This window comes from Bubalus kerabau, chromosome 5 (assembly GCF_029407905.1).
Source record: "Bubalus kerabau isolate K-KA32 ecotype Philippines breed swamp buffalo chromosome 5, PCC_UOA_SB_1v2, whole genome shotgun sequence".
Classification (NCBI taxonomy): domain Eukaryota; kingdom Metazoa; phylum Chordata; class Mammalia; order Artiodactyla; family Bovidae; genus Bubalus; species Bubalus kerabau.
The window spans coordinates 99,589,624-99,602,443 of record NC_073628.1 but is presented as its reverse complement, the minus strand read 5'-3'; the positions used below and the strand labels follow the sequence as shown (position 1 = coordinate 99,602,443).

The 12,820-nt window shown below is 41.0% G+C and overlaps 1 protein-coding gene across 5 annotated transcripts in view; it reads right to left on the bottom strand.

Annotated features, from left to right (window-relative positions):
• The window catches only part of RERE (arginine-glutamic acid dipeptide repeats), a 409,996-nt gene that overhangs the window by 149,893 nt on the left and 247,283 nt on the right, over positions 1-12,820 (bottom strand). For all 5 annotated transcript variants that reach the window (XM_055582399.1, XM_055582404.1, XM_055582401.1 and 2 more), the window contains one exon: positions 3,735-3,839. In XM_055582399.1, coding sequence (XP_055438374.1) covers positions 3,735-3,839 — 105 coding nt within the window. The remainder of the gene's footprint in view (positions 1-3,734; positions 3,840-12,820) is intronic.

Here is a 12,820-nt window from a genome sequence, read left to right as displayed (position 1 = left end):
CAGTCGTGTCCAACTGTGTGACCCCATAGACAGCAGCCCACCAGGCTCCCCCGTCCCTGGGATTCTTCAGGCAAGAACACTGGAGTGGGTTGCCATTTCCTTCTCCAATGCATGAAAGTGAAAAGTGCAACTTGGTGTTATGTACTAGGACCTCTAAGCTGAAATTTATTGACTTTATTTAAAGTTTCTAACCAGATTTTAGATAAGACACTTCAAAGAAAATGAGAACATAATGACATTATGTTGCAGGGCATGCTGACTGCAGAAGTAAATTTGGAGTGACGCTTATCTGTGGAGCAAAAGGGAACACTCCCTGAGTGCAGAAACATTAAAACAAACTCCAAAAGGAAACTCCAGTTACTGAAGGTTCCAAGTTCTCTCTCATTTGCCAGCCCCTTGTAGTCTGTATTGTTCAGTTCAGTTCAGTCGCTCAGTCATGTCCGACTCTTTGCGACCCCATGAACCACAGTACACCAGGCCTCCCTGTCCATCAGCAACTCCCGGAGTCCACTCAAACCCATGTCCATTGAGTCGGTGATGCTATCTGTACTTAAAGCTAAAAGGACTTCTCTGGTGGCTCAGATGGTAAAGAATCCGCCTGCAATGCAGGAGACCGGGGTTCAATTCCTGGGTCAGAAAGATCCCCTGGAGAAGGAATGGCTACCCACTCCAATATGCTTGCCTGGAGAAGTCCATGGACAGAGGAGCCTGGTGGGCTACAGTCGATGGAGTTGCAAAAAAGCTGGACATGACTGAATGACTAATAACTCTTCACTAAAGCTAGAAACATCTACTCCCGTATTTTTTGCTCGTTTAGTTCCTTAAATGTCATGGTTAGCAAGAACACAATATGACAATCCCTGAGCCAAGATCCTTAGGACTAGAGGATTTTCAGATGTAAGAACTTCTTGGATTTAGGAAGTACCATAGTTTATACATCACATAATACCCCAGCAGTGTCTGAGCAATGACCCCTATCCTATCATATTGGTAATTTGTAGTCCAAGTTGTGCAAAAAGCAAACTGAACTATATTAGGAGTATAAAAAGTCTCATATCAGTTCAGGCCAACTTTGACCTCATGGTCAAATGAGAGTTTTAGCACCCAACTTAGAAATTTTTTTTGATTTTCAGATCTTTCAAGAATGTAATAACGAAGTTAGGGAGGAAAAGTAGCCTATAAAAGGATCTGTGATAAATGTTAGAAGAAGGAAAAAAACCCTAACATTCAGTGCTGGCTAAGATGCTAAATAAATTACGGAAAATTACATAAGTCAACTGTTAACTACCATCAGAAAATTTGCTATGGAAATATCTTCATCTTAAACTTCAGTTTTAGCTGCTCACTTAGAGTTCCCACACTAATTAAAGGGAGGGAAACAGTCATCAAAGTTAGGAGTCACAGAATCATTCTTTAACCTCCAGTGGTCTTACTGATCAGGCAGTGCACCATCTCACAGGATTATTACAACAGTCTGATAATCCTCCCCAGATGACTCGGGGCACCAAGTCAGCACACAACACCTGGCAGACACCATCCCTTGCTGGTCCCGCTCATCCACATGGTAGATAACCATACGAGAAACCAGCTCACCCCACTGCCCACTCCCTCACAAACCTGAAACAAAGGCAGAAACAAAGAGCATGCGCCCCGAGCATTCTAAGGACTGGGTTGTGCATAAACCAGGAGGAGAGGACACACAGTTTTCTAAACTCTGCTAAATCACACACACACTTCTGATGATTTGAGAAACTATGGGACGTGTACATCAAACCTAGAACTTCAGAGGGAGAAAGTAGTGTTCATGGTGAAACCAGTGAGCTTGTGCCACACTGGCTCATCACTGGAAACATTCACACTCACTTTTTGAGACCTGCCACCAACTTACCACTTAAAAGGACACATTAAAATTTTACTTGATGAACTGCTCAATTCATCCAACAACCCCCAAGCTCTTACACTACACCAAACACAAGCTGGACACAGGGAACAAGAACAGAAATGAATGAATGGGACTAAGGCCAAAGCACTAGAGTGATTCAGGATGCAGAGCCTGTAAAAGTGCTGCTACAGGCATGGTTCAGTGTTGCCTTTTCAGCTGAGATAAGTAATAATAGATTCCTCTATCACACGCCTAACTCAGGTTTTAAAGCAAAATTGATGGCAAGTATCAATGAAGTATCATGACTGCCAGCAACATATAAAAAAATGAGACAAGAGTTTGTGTTTGAGTCTCCAGCTTAACACAGGTAAGTTGCAAATCACTGTAAATAAGCATTCCGCAAAAATAGATACAAAACCAAAACTAGTGAAAAAAGAATCTGACTGGCTGTTATGAACCCAAGAGCTAAACACTTAAAACACAAAATTCCCTCAAACAATCTAACTTGTGCAATATGACAGCTACTATCACAAAGTTAAATAAACAACATCATTGTAATAACAGACAACTGTGCATCCAGACAGAAGACCAAGTTCGAGTGTCCCACACTTCACTGGGGCAACAAAAAGATATGACCAGGCAGCTAATTAACACATACGTAAAATAAACATTCTGAAACAGAAGGTGCTATTTAAACATTACTGCTGATCACCTTCTCTGTCATTGGAATACAGCATACTTTCGAAAATGAAAACGAAACTCAAATTCATTGCTTTTTTTTTAAAGGTAAGCAAAAAAGGTGACTATTACCCCATAGCTGCTGTCTACTATACATATGGAGAGAAAGACTAATATATATGTTCCAACAGAGCTTAATGCAGCCTCTTAGAACCACAAAAAAGAATACGTTCCCTTTTATTGACCCTAGTTTGATGACCTAAACAGCAACATTCTAAATGTTATCTATCATTTCTCAGCATCTCCCAGAAACAAGTTTTCACTAAAACAACACACATCGTACAATTATACTTAACGTAGTTCTCCCATTAACTTCCTTGAGCCAAGCATCTTTCATTTCTTTCTCAATCGCTGTATTTGCAGATTATGTCTTGATTGTCCTGAGCAAGCACAGACCACCTGGTCATCTAATGACCTTCTCTCATTTTTTAAAATCCTTAATAAAACACACAGTCACATGAGTGATACAAGATAAATATGAATGCATACAGTCTTACAGACATTGTCTCATGGGATGAGTTAAAATTACAGCCTATTAGAGACAAACAATTTCTTCTGTTAAATTACAGTATTTTGACTCTGTTGCTTTTCATTCAAAAAGTAATAATTCTATTTACCAAGATGGCTGAGAAATGGATGTATTCATCTTATACTAGCAGTCTTACTAGAGATATTTCAATGAGTGTTCCTGGGGATTTATTAAGGGAACAAATTACTAATCAACACAACCACAATGTCCTAGTATTTTCAGTACGGTATAATGGAAGGTTTGAATGAATGTGCATGAGAGTACAATTCATAATAAGTTCAAAATACAGACCAACGAAACATACGTCTTTATCTTGCCCTCTGCAAACCCAAATTTCTCACTTTTCCTTTTCTTAATAATGAGTGAGGCAGCAGGGGGCAAGCTGCTTTAGATACCACAGACATTAATTACAGCTCTTTTCAAAGAGATTTACTACAGGACTTTGTGTCTCTCTCTCTTTCTTTTTCATCTTAGGAGTATATGCCCAGAAGTGCAGACAAACACACACACACATACACACACACACACACACTCACGCGAGAGAAGCTGAAGTTCTCAACCTAGGGGCCCATGTGATGCACTTACCTTGTCTCAGGGTTGTAGCCTAGTATGTAGAAGAATGAATCCACTCGGGCCTTAAACTCTCTAGCAGCAAATATGTCAGAAAAATGGGAGATGTTACACTTCCCTCTGAAAATAAACAAACAAAAAATGTTAGCAATACTGTCAACTGCTTTGTAAATCAAAATACTGCTGGACAGAAGAACTGATGTTTTTGAACTGTGGTGTTGGAGAAGACTCTTGAGAGTCCCTTGGACTGCAAGGAGATCCAACCAGTCCATCCTAAAGGAGATCAGTTCTGGGTGTTCACTGGAAGGACTGATGATGAAGCTGAAACTCCAATACTTTGGCCACCTGATGTAAAGAGCTGACTCATTTGAAAAGACCCTGATTCTGGGAAAGATTGAGGGCAGGAGGAGAAGGGGACAACAGAGGATGAGATGGTTGGATGGCATCACCAACTCAATGGACATGGGTTTGGGTAGACTCTGGGAGTTGGTGATGGACAGGGAGGCCTGGTGTGCTGCAGTTCATGGGGTCGCAAAGAGTTGGACACAACTGAGCGACTGAACTGAACTGAACTGGTAAGAGGTATGTAATAAAAAGTATTCTTTCCCTTATAAAAAAAAAAATATTACTGCTGGAAAGGTAAGAGTGAGGGAGATGTAACTCAATCCATAGTACTCCAAGAAAATGCGGAATATGGTGACAAACTCGTTAATTATCTATTCAGAAAAATGGGAGTTCCCTCCAAAATAAGAAAATGTCCAATAATATATATATTTTTTGTTTCACTTTTACCTGCTTTTACCTACAACTCTACAACATAACTGCTTTTATCTCAGTCTTTTAGTCTTATAATAAAATTAAACAACAAAGATAAACTATTTTTTGTTTCACTTTTACCTGCTTTTACCTACAACTCTACAACATAACTGATTTTATCTCAGTCTTTTAGTCTTATAATAAAATTAAACAACAAAGATAAACTAAGGGCAGGATTAGGATAAAAGGATATGAAATATTTTGGGGGAAAATTTAAACCACAGTCGCACTACTTTACCCAAAAATCCATCTAAAGTCTTTGTAATCATCAAAGCAAAATGGGCCTTTTCCTCCTGCTGCCTTAAGATAAGGAGAAAGTGTAACTGAGTATGGAAGAAATTCACTGTCTTGGAAATTAAAACCTGGAGAAATTTTAACTTTTTAAATATATACATGTGTCTGAATATACAAATACACAGTTCCCAAATTTTCAGCTAACTGAAAATTTTCACGTAACTGTAGTGTAAATGACTACACTGGAAAATACTTTTCCATCGAAATACAGTAAGGCAGGTTCATCTACTAACATAAGTTAGACCACAATATAGTTGAGCATTCTACATTACCTAACTCCTGAAGCAGAGTTTCCAGGCACCAAATGTAAATGTCATTTACATCACATCATGAGGTACCGCCCACCTTCCCATGACACACACCTATGCACACACTGGAGTGTTGGGAGAACTTCTGAGATTCCCAAGAAGACAGGGAGGTTTTAAGAATTTCAACTCCTTCAGCCATTTAGGCAACTTTAACATCACTGCTACTGCTACTGCTAAGTCGCTTCAGTCGTGTCTGACTCTGTGCGACCCCATAGACGGCAGCCCACCAGGCTCCCCCGTCCCTGGGATTCTCCAGGCAAGAACACTGGAGTGGGTTGCCATTTCCTTCTCCAATGCATGAAAGTGAAAAGTGAAAGTGAAGTCGCTCCATCGTGTCCGACTCTTCGTGACCCCATGGACTGCAGCCTACCAGGCTCCTCCGTCCATGGGATTTTCCAGGCAAGAGTACTGGAGTGGAGTGCCATTGCCTTCTCCACTCAAGTGGAAGCCAAAGGCTAAGATCAGAGTAGAGAGAATTGGTGGATCAAAGGTTCATCAACAACACATGTGAGACACTTCCAGGGATGTGATCTCCCACTGCTTGAATAGGCATTCCATTCCCACAAGGATCCACAAACTGGCACGTTAACAACATGCACACACTTGCTACCGGCCAAGGTGTTAGTGAAAGAAACTGAGGGATGTCAACATGGCAGATGTTCATTCACTTCCTGCCAAATCAAAAAGCAATGCCCTCCTTTCCCACAGAGCTTAAGGACTGGGCAGAAGACAAGATGATCTCAGACAATCTCCATTTTAGAAATTTAATAAAAATACTATTGAATTCCTAAAGTTCCAAGAGAAATGAATTTTAAATTTTACTTAAAATCCTTTGTTGACAGCAGCTTTCCCGTAGTGAGCAGAATCACTGGTCTCTGCCCCAAAGCACCCACATGCGCCATCACTGTGACACCCAAAAACACTGCCAAAATGCTCCCAGGGAAGGACATGGCTGTGCTGTGCTTAGTTGCTCAATTGTGTCTGAGTCTTTTTGACCCCATGGACAGTAGGCCACCAGGCTCCTCTGTCCATGGGGATTCTCCAGGTAAAAACACTGGAGTAGACTGCCATGACCTCCTCCAGGGGATCTTCCCAACCCAGGGATCGAACCCAGATCTTCCACACTTGCAGGCAGATTCTTTACTGGAGCGGCAACACAAATGGTTTAGGGAAAACCCAGATCAGTGAGAAGAGAAGGCTGTCATCTGATAAATGACTATGAAACTGTACTAATGGGGTTTTATCTACCACGATGTCCTTCACCTGTTTCCTGTTTAATTATAGGAAGAGTATGGATTTGCATATGTTAATTTTATATCCTGCTACTCAATTTTTTAGCATATGATATAGTTTAATCATTGATTCTCTGAGGTTTTCCCAAATGCTAACTGTATATGCAAATAAACATAGTTTCACTTCTTCTTCATCCTTTCTTAAGTGAGGGCTTCCCTAGTAGCTCAGTGGTAAAGAATTTGCCTGACAAGAAGATGAGGGTTTAATACCTGAGGTGGAAAGATCCCCTGGAAGAAGAAATGACAACCCATCCCAGTATGCTTGCCTGAAAAATCCCATGGACAAAGGAGCCTGGAGAGCCACAGCTCATGGAGTCGCAAAGAATCATTTCAGACTTAGCAACTGAACAACAAAAGGAAGTCTCCTGCTGCACTGTTCGGCTAATACAATGAAAATGTGGAAGGTAGTGGAAATTGAGGACATCTTCTCCTTCTTCCTGATCTCAGTGGAAATGTCTCTCGGGTATTCCCATTAAACACGACTCCCACTTTAGAATAATTGTATCACAACCATAGTTTGGGGGATAAGCTTTTCCCCTAGATTTATTAACATGGTATATGGTATTAACAGAGTCTCGAGCAGTAAACCTACCCTGCATTCCTGGAATAAATCCCAGTTGGTTATAACGTACTTTTAATAAAATATCAGAATTCTTTAAAGTACTTGATTAATTAGACCTAATGTTTTTTTCTCATAAATTTCTGCTTCTGTCATTACTGCTTCCTTTACTGTGCTTTTGCTGTTGTCTGTAACAGTTTGTTCACACTAGCCTGGGTACAAAATGTCCATCAACAAAGAAACAGGTAAACAAAGTACTATCTATTTTACAGTGAGATTACTAGACAACAATACACAGGAAAGAGTTACTGATACGTAGCACATTGTGAAAAATCTCAAAAACTAAAAGTTGTGTAAAAGAAGCCACACACACAAAAAATTACATACTGTATGATTCTGTTTATATGAAGTTCTAGAAGAGCATAGAGGAATTGATGGTGGGAGAAATCACAACAGTGGCTGTTTTGGGGAGGGAAGTTTAGAGAGAAGAGCTGCTGAAGGGAAATTTCTGGGATGATGGGAACATCTTGTGTCTTGTTTGGGGTCAAACAAATTTGCCCAAATTTATGAAAATGTAAACTTAAATTCTGAATTTGTGTGTGTGTGTGTGTATGTGTGTGTGTATATATATATATATACACGTGTATATATATATATAAATAAATAAAGTACCGGGAGAAAATAAAGCAAGTGTCATCAGCATAGAGCTGCAGCTGTCCCCGCTAGTTCAGGAGCCCTGAGTACTAGGCAGAGGTGAAGACAGGGCTGACCAGAGCAGGAAGCCCCTCAGCCACTCAGTTGGTTCTAACTGGCTGGCATCTGTTCTGAAATATGTTTCATATCGCCTGGTACTGAAGAGCTTACATTTAAAGTGTGTGTACATGTGTACCATTTTAAGCACTCAGTATTTTTTCTCCAGTGCTCTCCTTTCTTCATGCTCTAGCTCAGAACAGTACATTATTTGACAGTGTTTGTGAAATGGAGGCAGAGAGACTGCTAGGAAAAAAGTGCCATCACGCCCACCTTGCTGAAACAGTTGCTTTCACAGCCTCCTCAGTCCTGCATTCCCCATATCTAACATGATGCTTCTAAAGACAGGGAAGCATCATGTTTGAGGGTCCTTCTGTTCAGCAGCAACAAGAGCTTCCTGGGAAAGACTTGCTTGGGAAGTGCTTTGCTGTGATGCCCCACAGGTATGCCCTGGGCACCAGACCACCTAGACAGCTCTGTGTGGCTAGTGGGAGAGGGCCATCTGAAGGGGATGAAAAAGAAGAGAGAACCTCCTCATACAAGCAGAGAAACAAATGGAAACCCTGGCCAGAAATTAATTCCCTCAAACTATACCCAGAATTGAGCAAGTCTTCATACACCCTAGATATGCAAACCTCAGAGAAACTCATGGAGAGAGAGGCCCACCAGCTTCTACAGACAGGTCAGAGTAGCATGTTTGTTTACAGCTCTCACTGCCACTCTTAACCAAAAATGAGGGGGAAAAAGATTGTGAGACAGAGGGATTATCATGTCTGTTGCACAGGCATAGAATTTTTTTCTTTTTTAGGTTTCTTTACTGTTTCTAGTTCTTCCGTTTCCTTTGTCTTCCTTTATGGATTATATGAAGGTTTTCTAGATTCCATCTTGATACAGTGTTCTGAGAGTATCGCTCTATACAGTTTTAGAGTCAGTTCAGTCACTCAGTCATGTTTGACTCTTTGCGACCCCATGGACTGCAGCACACCAGGATTCTCTGTTCATCACCAACTCCCAGAACTTGCTCAAACTCATGTTCATCGAGTCAGTGATGCCATCCAACCATCTCATCCTCTGTCGTCCCCTTCTCCTCCTGCCTTCAATCTTTCCCAGCATCAGGCTCTTTTCCAATGAGCCAGTTCTTTGCATCAGGTGGCCAAAGTATTGGAGTTTCAGCTTCAGTGTCAGTCCTTCCAAAATTCAGGACTGATTTTCTTTAGGATGGACTGGTTGGATCTCCTTGCAGTCCAAGGGACTCTCAAGAGTCTTCTCCAACACCACAGTTCAAAAGCATCAATTCTTCAATGCTCAGCTTTCTTTATGGTCCAACTCTCACATCCATACATGACTACTGGAAAAACCATAACTTTGACTAGATGGACCTTTGTCAGCAAAGTAATGTCTCTGCTTTTTAATATGCTGTTTAGGTTGGTCATAGCTTTTCCCCCTAGGAGCTAGTATCTTTTAATTTCATAGCTGCAGTCACCATGTGCAGTGATTTTGAAGCCCAAGAGAATAAAGTTTCCCGATCTATTTCCATGGAAATGGAAACTATTTCCATTGTTTCCTCATCTATTTGCCATGAAGTGATGGGACCAGATGCCATGATCTTTGTTTTTTGAAGATCATTTTTTGAGTCTTAGCCCAGCTTTTCACTCTGTTCTTTCAGTTTCATCGACAGGCTCTTCAGTTCTTCTTCACTTTCTGCCATAAGGGTGGTTATCATCTGCATATCTGAGGTTGTTGGTATTTCTCCCAGCAATCTTGATTCTAGCTTGTGCTTCATCCAGCCTGGCATTTTACATGATGTACTCTACATATAAGTTAAATAAGCAGGGTGGCAATATATAGCCTTGACGTACTCCTTTCCCGATTTGGAACAAGTCTATTGTTCCATGTCCAGTTCTAACTGTTCCTTCTTGACCTGCATACAGATTTCTCAGGAGGCAGGTAAGGTGGTCTGGTATTCTGAGCTCTTTGAAGAATTTTCCACAGTTTGTTGTGATCCACAGCCAAAGGCTTTGGTGTAGTCAATAAAGCAGATGTTTTTCTGGAACTCTCTTGCTTTCTGTATGATCCAGTGGATGTTGGTAACTTGATCTCTGATTCCTCTGCCTTTTCTAAATCCAAGTTGAACATCTCGAAGTTCACAGTTCACGTTCTGTTGAACCATGGTTCAACAATTTCAGTGGTTGCTCTAAATACAGCAATATACAACATTACTGCCACTAAATCCTCTCTGCCTCGCCACTTTTAAAATTTAATTGTCTTAAGTGTTTAAGAAATCTTAAGTGTTTAAGAAATACTCCTTAAAGACACAAAAGTAAAGACAAACAAATGGGAAAATATCCCCTATTCATGGATAGGAAACTTCAATATAGCATTTTTCCAAACTTTTAAAACATACTATAAAGCCTCTGTGGGCTTCCCCTGTGTTTCAGTGGTAAAGGATCCACCTGCAGTGCAGGCGACACAGGAAATGTGGGTTCAGTCCCTGAGTCAGGAAGATCCCCTGGAGAGGGGCAGGGCAACCCACACCAGAATTCTTGCTGGAAGAATCCCATGGACAGAGGAGCCTGGCGGGCTGTGGTCCATGGGCTGCAAAGAGTTAGACATGACTGAGCACACACATAAAGCCTCTGTAATTAAGAGCGTAGCACCAGCGCATAAACAGACAATAGGAAACAGAACAGCAAGCCCAGAATACATACTGGAAATAAAGGGGGCATCTCAAACCACTGAGGTAAAGACAGTAAACGGTACTGGGTGGGTCAGTCGGGGAGACTGTCTCTATAAAACGTGGGGTAAGGGGGCTTCCCTGGTGGTCCACAGGTGAAGAATTCGCCTTCCAGTGCAGCGAACGCAGGTTCAATCTCTGCACCGGGAACTATGATCTCACCTGCCACAGGGCAACCAAGCCCCTGAACTGCAACTAGAGAAGCAACAAAGACCTGACACAGCTCCCCCACCCCCACCCCCCAAAAAAAAGAAAAAATGGTGTAAGTAAGTACTTTCTAACTATGACTCAAAGTCCTGAGGGAATGAAAGAAAAGACTGCTAAGTCTGACTAAACAGAAATAAGCTTTGCATAATTTTTAAAATGATAAAATTAAAAGAAAACTGACAGAAGTAGGAGAAAATACCTGCAACAGGCATATTAAGAACTTTTAGAAAGGGAGAGACAAAGATAAAAACCCACAGAAAAGACATGAACAGATAATTCATAGAAATATAGACAAAAATATCCTTCGAAATGAAAAAATGCTCAAACTTACTCACTGTTAGCAAAGTAAAGTAGAACAACACTGAGATACTATTTCTCATTATCAATCAGACAGGCAAAAGTTTTTAAATAACATAACACATTCTGTTGGGAAACAGAAAGCCTGGACATTGTTGGAGGAAATGCAAATTGGTATATGCTCTCAGGGCAGGAAACATACATACATAAACTTTTCAATTCAGCAACCCCTTTCCTAGGAACCCACCCTGAAGATACTCATCCAATTAAAAGGAATCACATGTGCACAAGGATACTCACTGCAGCATCATTTATAATTGAAACATCTTGGAAACAACCTACATGCCTACACACACAAGAGAGCAGGTGAATAAACCACAGCACAGCCACACAGTGGAATGCTACACAGCTGTGAAAAAGAGTGAGCTGAATGAACTGCCATGGAGCAATTTCTAGAACCACGAAGTGAAAGAAAGCAAAGTGCAAAAAGAGTATGCTATCCTTCACGTAAGAAAGAAGGCACAAGAAAATAGACATGTACTTGCTCATCTGTGAAAAGAAAATACAAGAAGGATAAACTAAGAGGTAAAGGGAAAAGTTATCTATACCCAGTAGGTAGGCAAGAGGAGGGAAGAAATGGGGAATGGGAACATGGCAGTGGGGCTCAAGACTGGATCTTCTTACAGCTCTGAACTGTGGAGCCACAGCAATAGTTCACAAACCCTCCCTCACCCAAAAACTAAACAGCTCAAATCAAAGAAGAGGAACCAAAGTTGGAATGAAAGTCTAACAAAGGTGAACCTAGCTATACCATAAATAAATAATACAAGCACACCTAGGGAGCTATGAAAAACAGAACTGACCTGAATAATTTGAGAAAACAGGCTCTTGTCCATAATATACACTATGTGGAAAAGTGTGTTAATCACTCAGAAATGTCTGACTCTTTGTGACCCAGGGATTATACATAAGACTAAAGACTAAGATACAGTCAAAAAATTTGTTTCTTACAGGTGCAAATTCTTACAGGTAACAAATTCTGAAACTAAGTGTATCAAAGACTTGGATAAAAATAGGCAAATATAAATATATTTTTAAAAAATAAGAGCTGAGTGTTTCACTGTAGAAGAAAGAAGTTACCGGTAAATGGGAAGACAGGGATCTCCCTGTTTAAGACTCTGCTTTCACTTCAGGGGGCGTGGGTTTGATTCCTGGTTGGGGAACTAAGGTCACACATGCAGTGAGCAATGGCAAAAATAAAAAAGAAAAGGGGAGGGTACGAGGAGTCTTGTGGTGCTAGTCAGACCACGCCCTCTGCTCTGGGCCACGTGAAGACACAGGGAGAAGCCAGCAGTCTGCACACCAGAGCCAGGTGCTCACCAGAACTCACACACACGGGCAGCCTCAGACACAAACACACACACCTGGAACCTCTAGCCTCCAAAACTCTGAGAATGAAATTTCTCTTGTTTATAAGCCACCCAGTCTATGGTCTTTTGTTTCTAGCAACCCAAATGAAGTAAAGCGACCATGAAAACCAAGTAAGGTCTTTGACTCAATGGCATTGTTCCAATGCTATTTCTCGGCTCTGATAACTATACTGTAATTACATAAGATGCTAACACAAATGAAGACTGGGAGAGAGATACATGGAAATTCAGTATTTGTAACTTTTCTTTGTGTCCAAAAGTAGCTCCCAACAATAGAATTTTTAAAAGACTATGACGTGTTCAAGGGCAGAGACAGCATACTATTCAGTGAGGTGTTCCCTGCACCTACAGAGCCCTCCCGCTATAAGTAGCTCAATAACGTGTTAAATGATGGATGAATAAAGAAAGCAATGG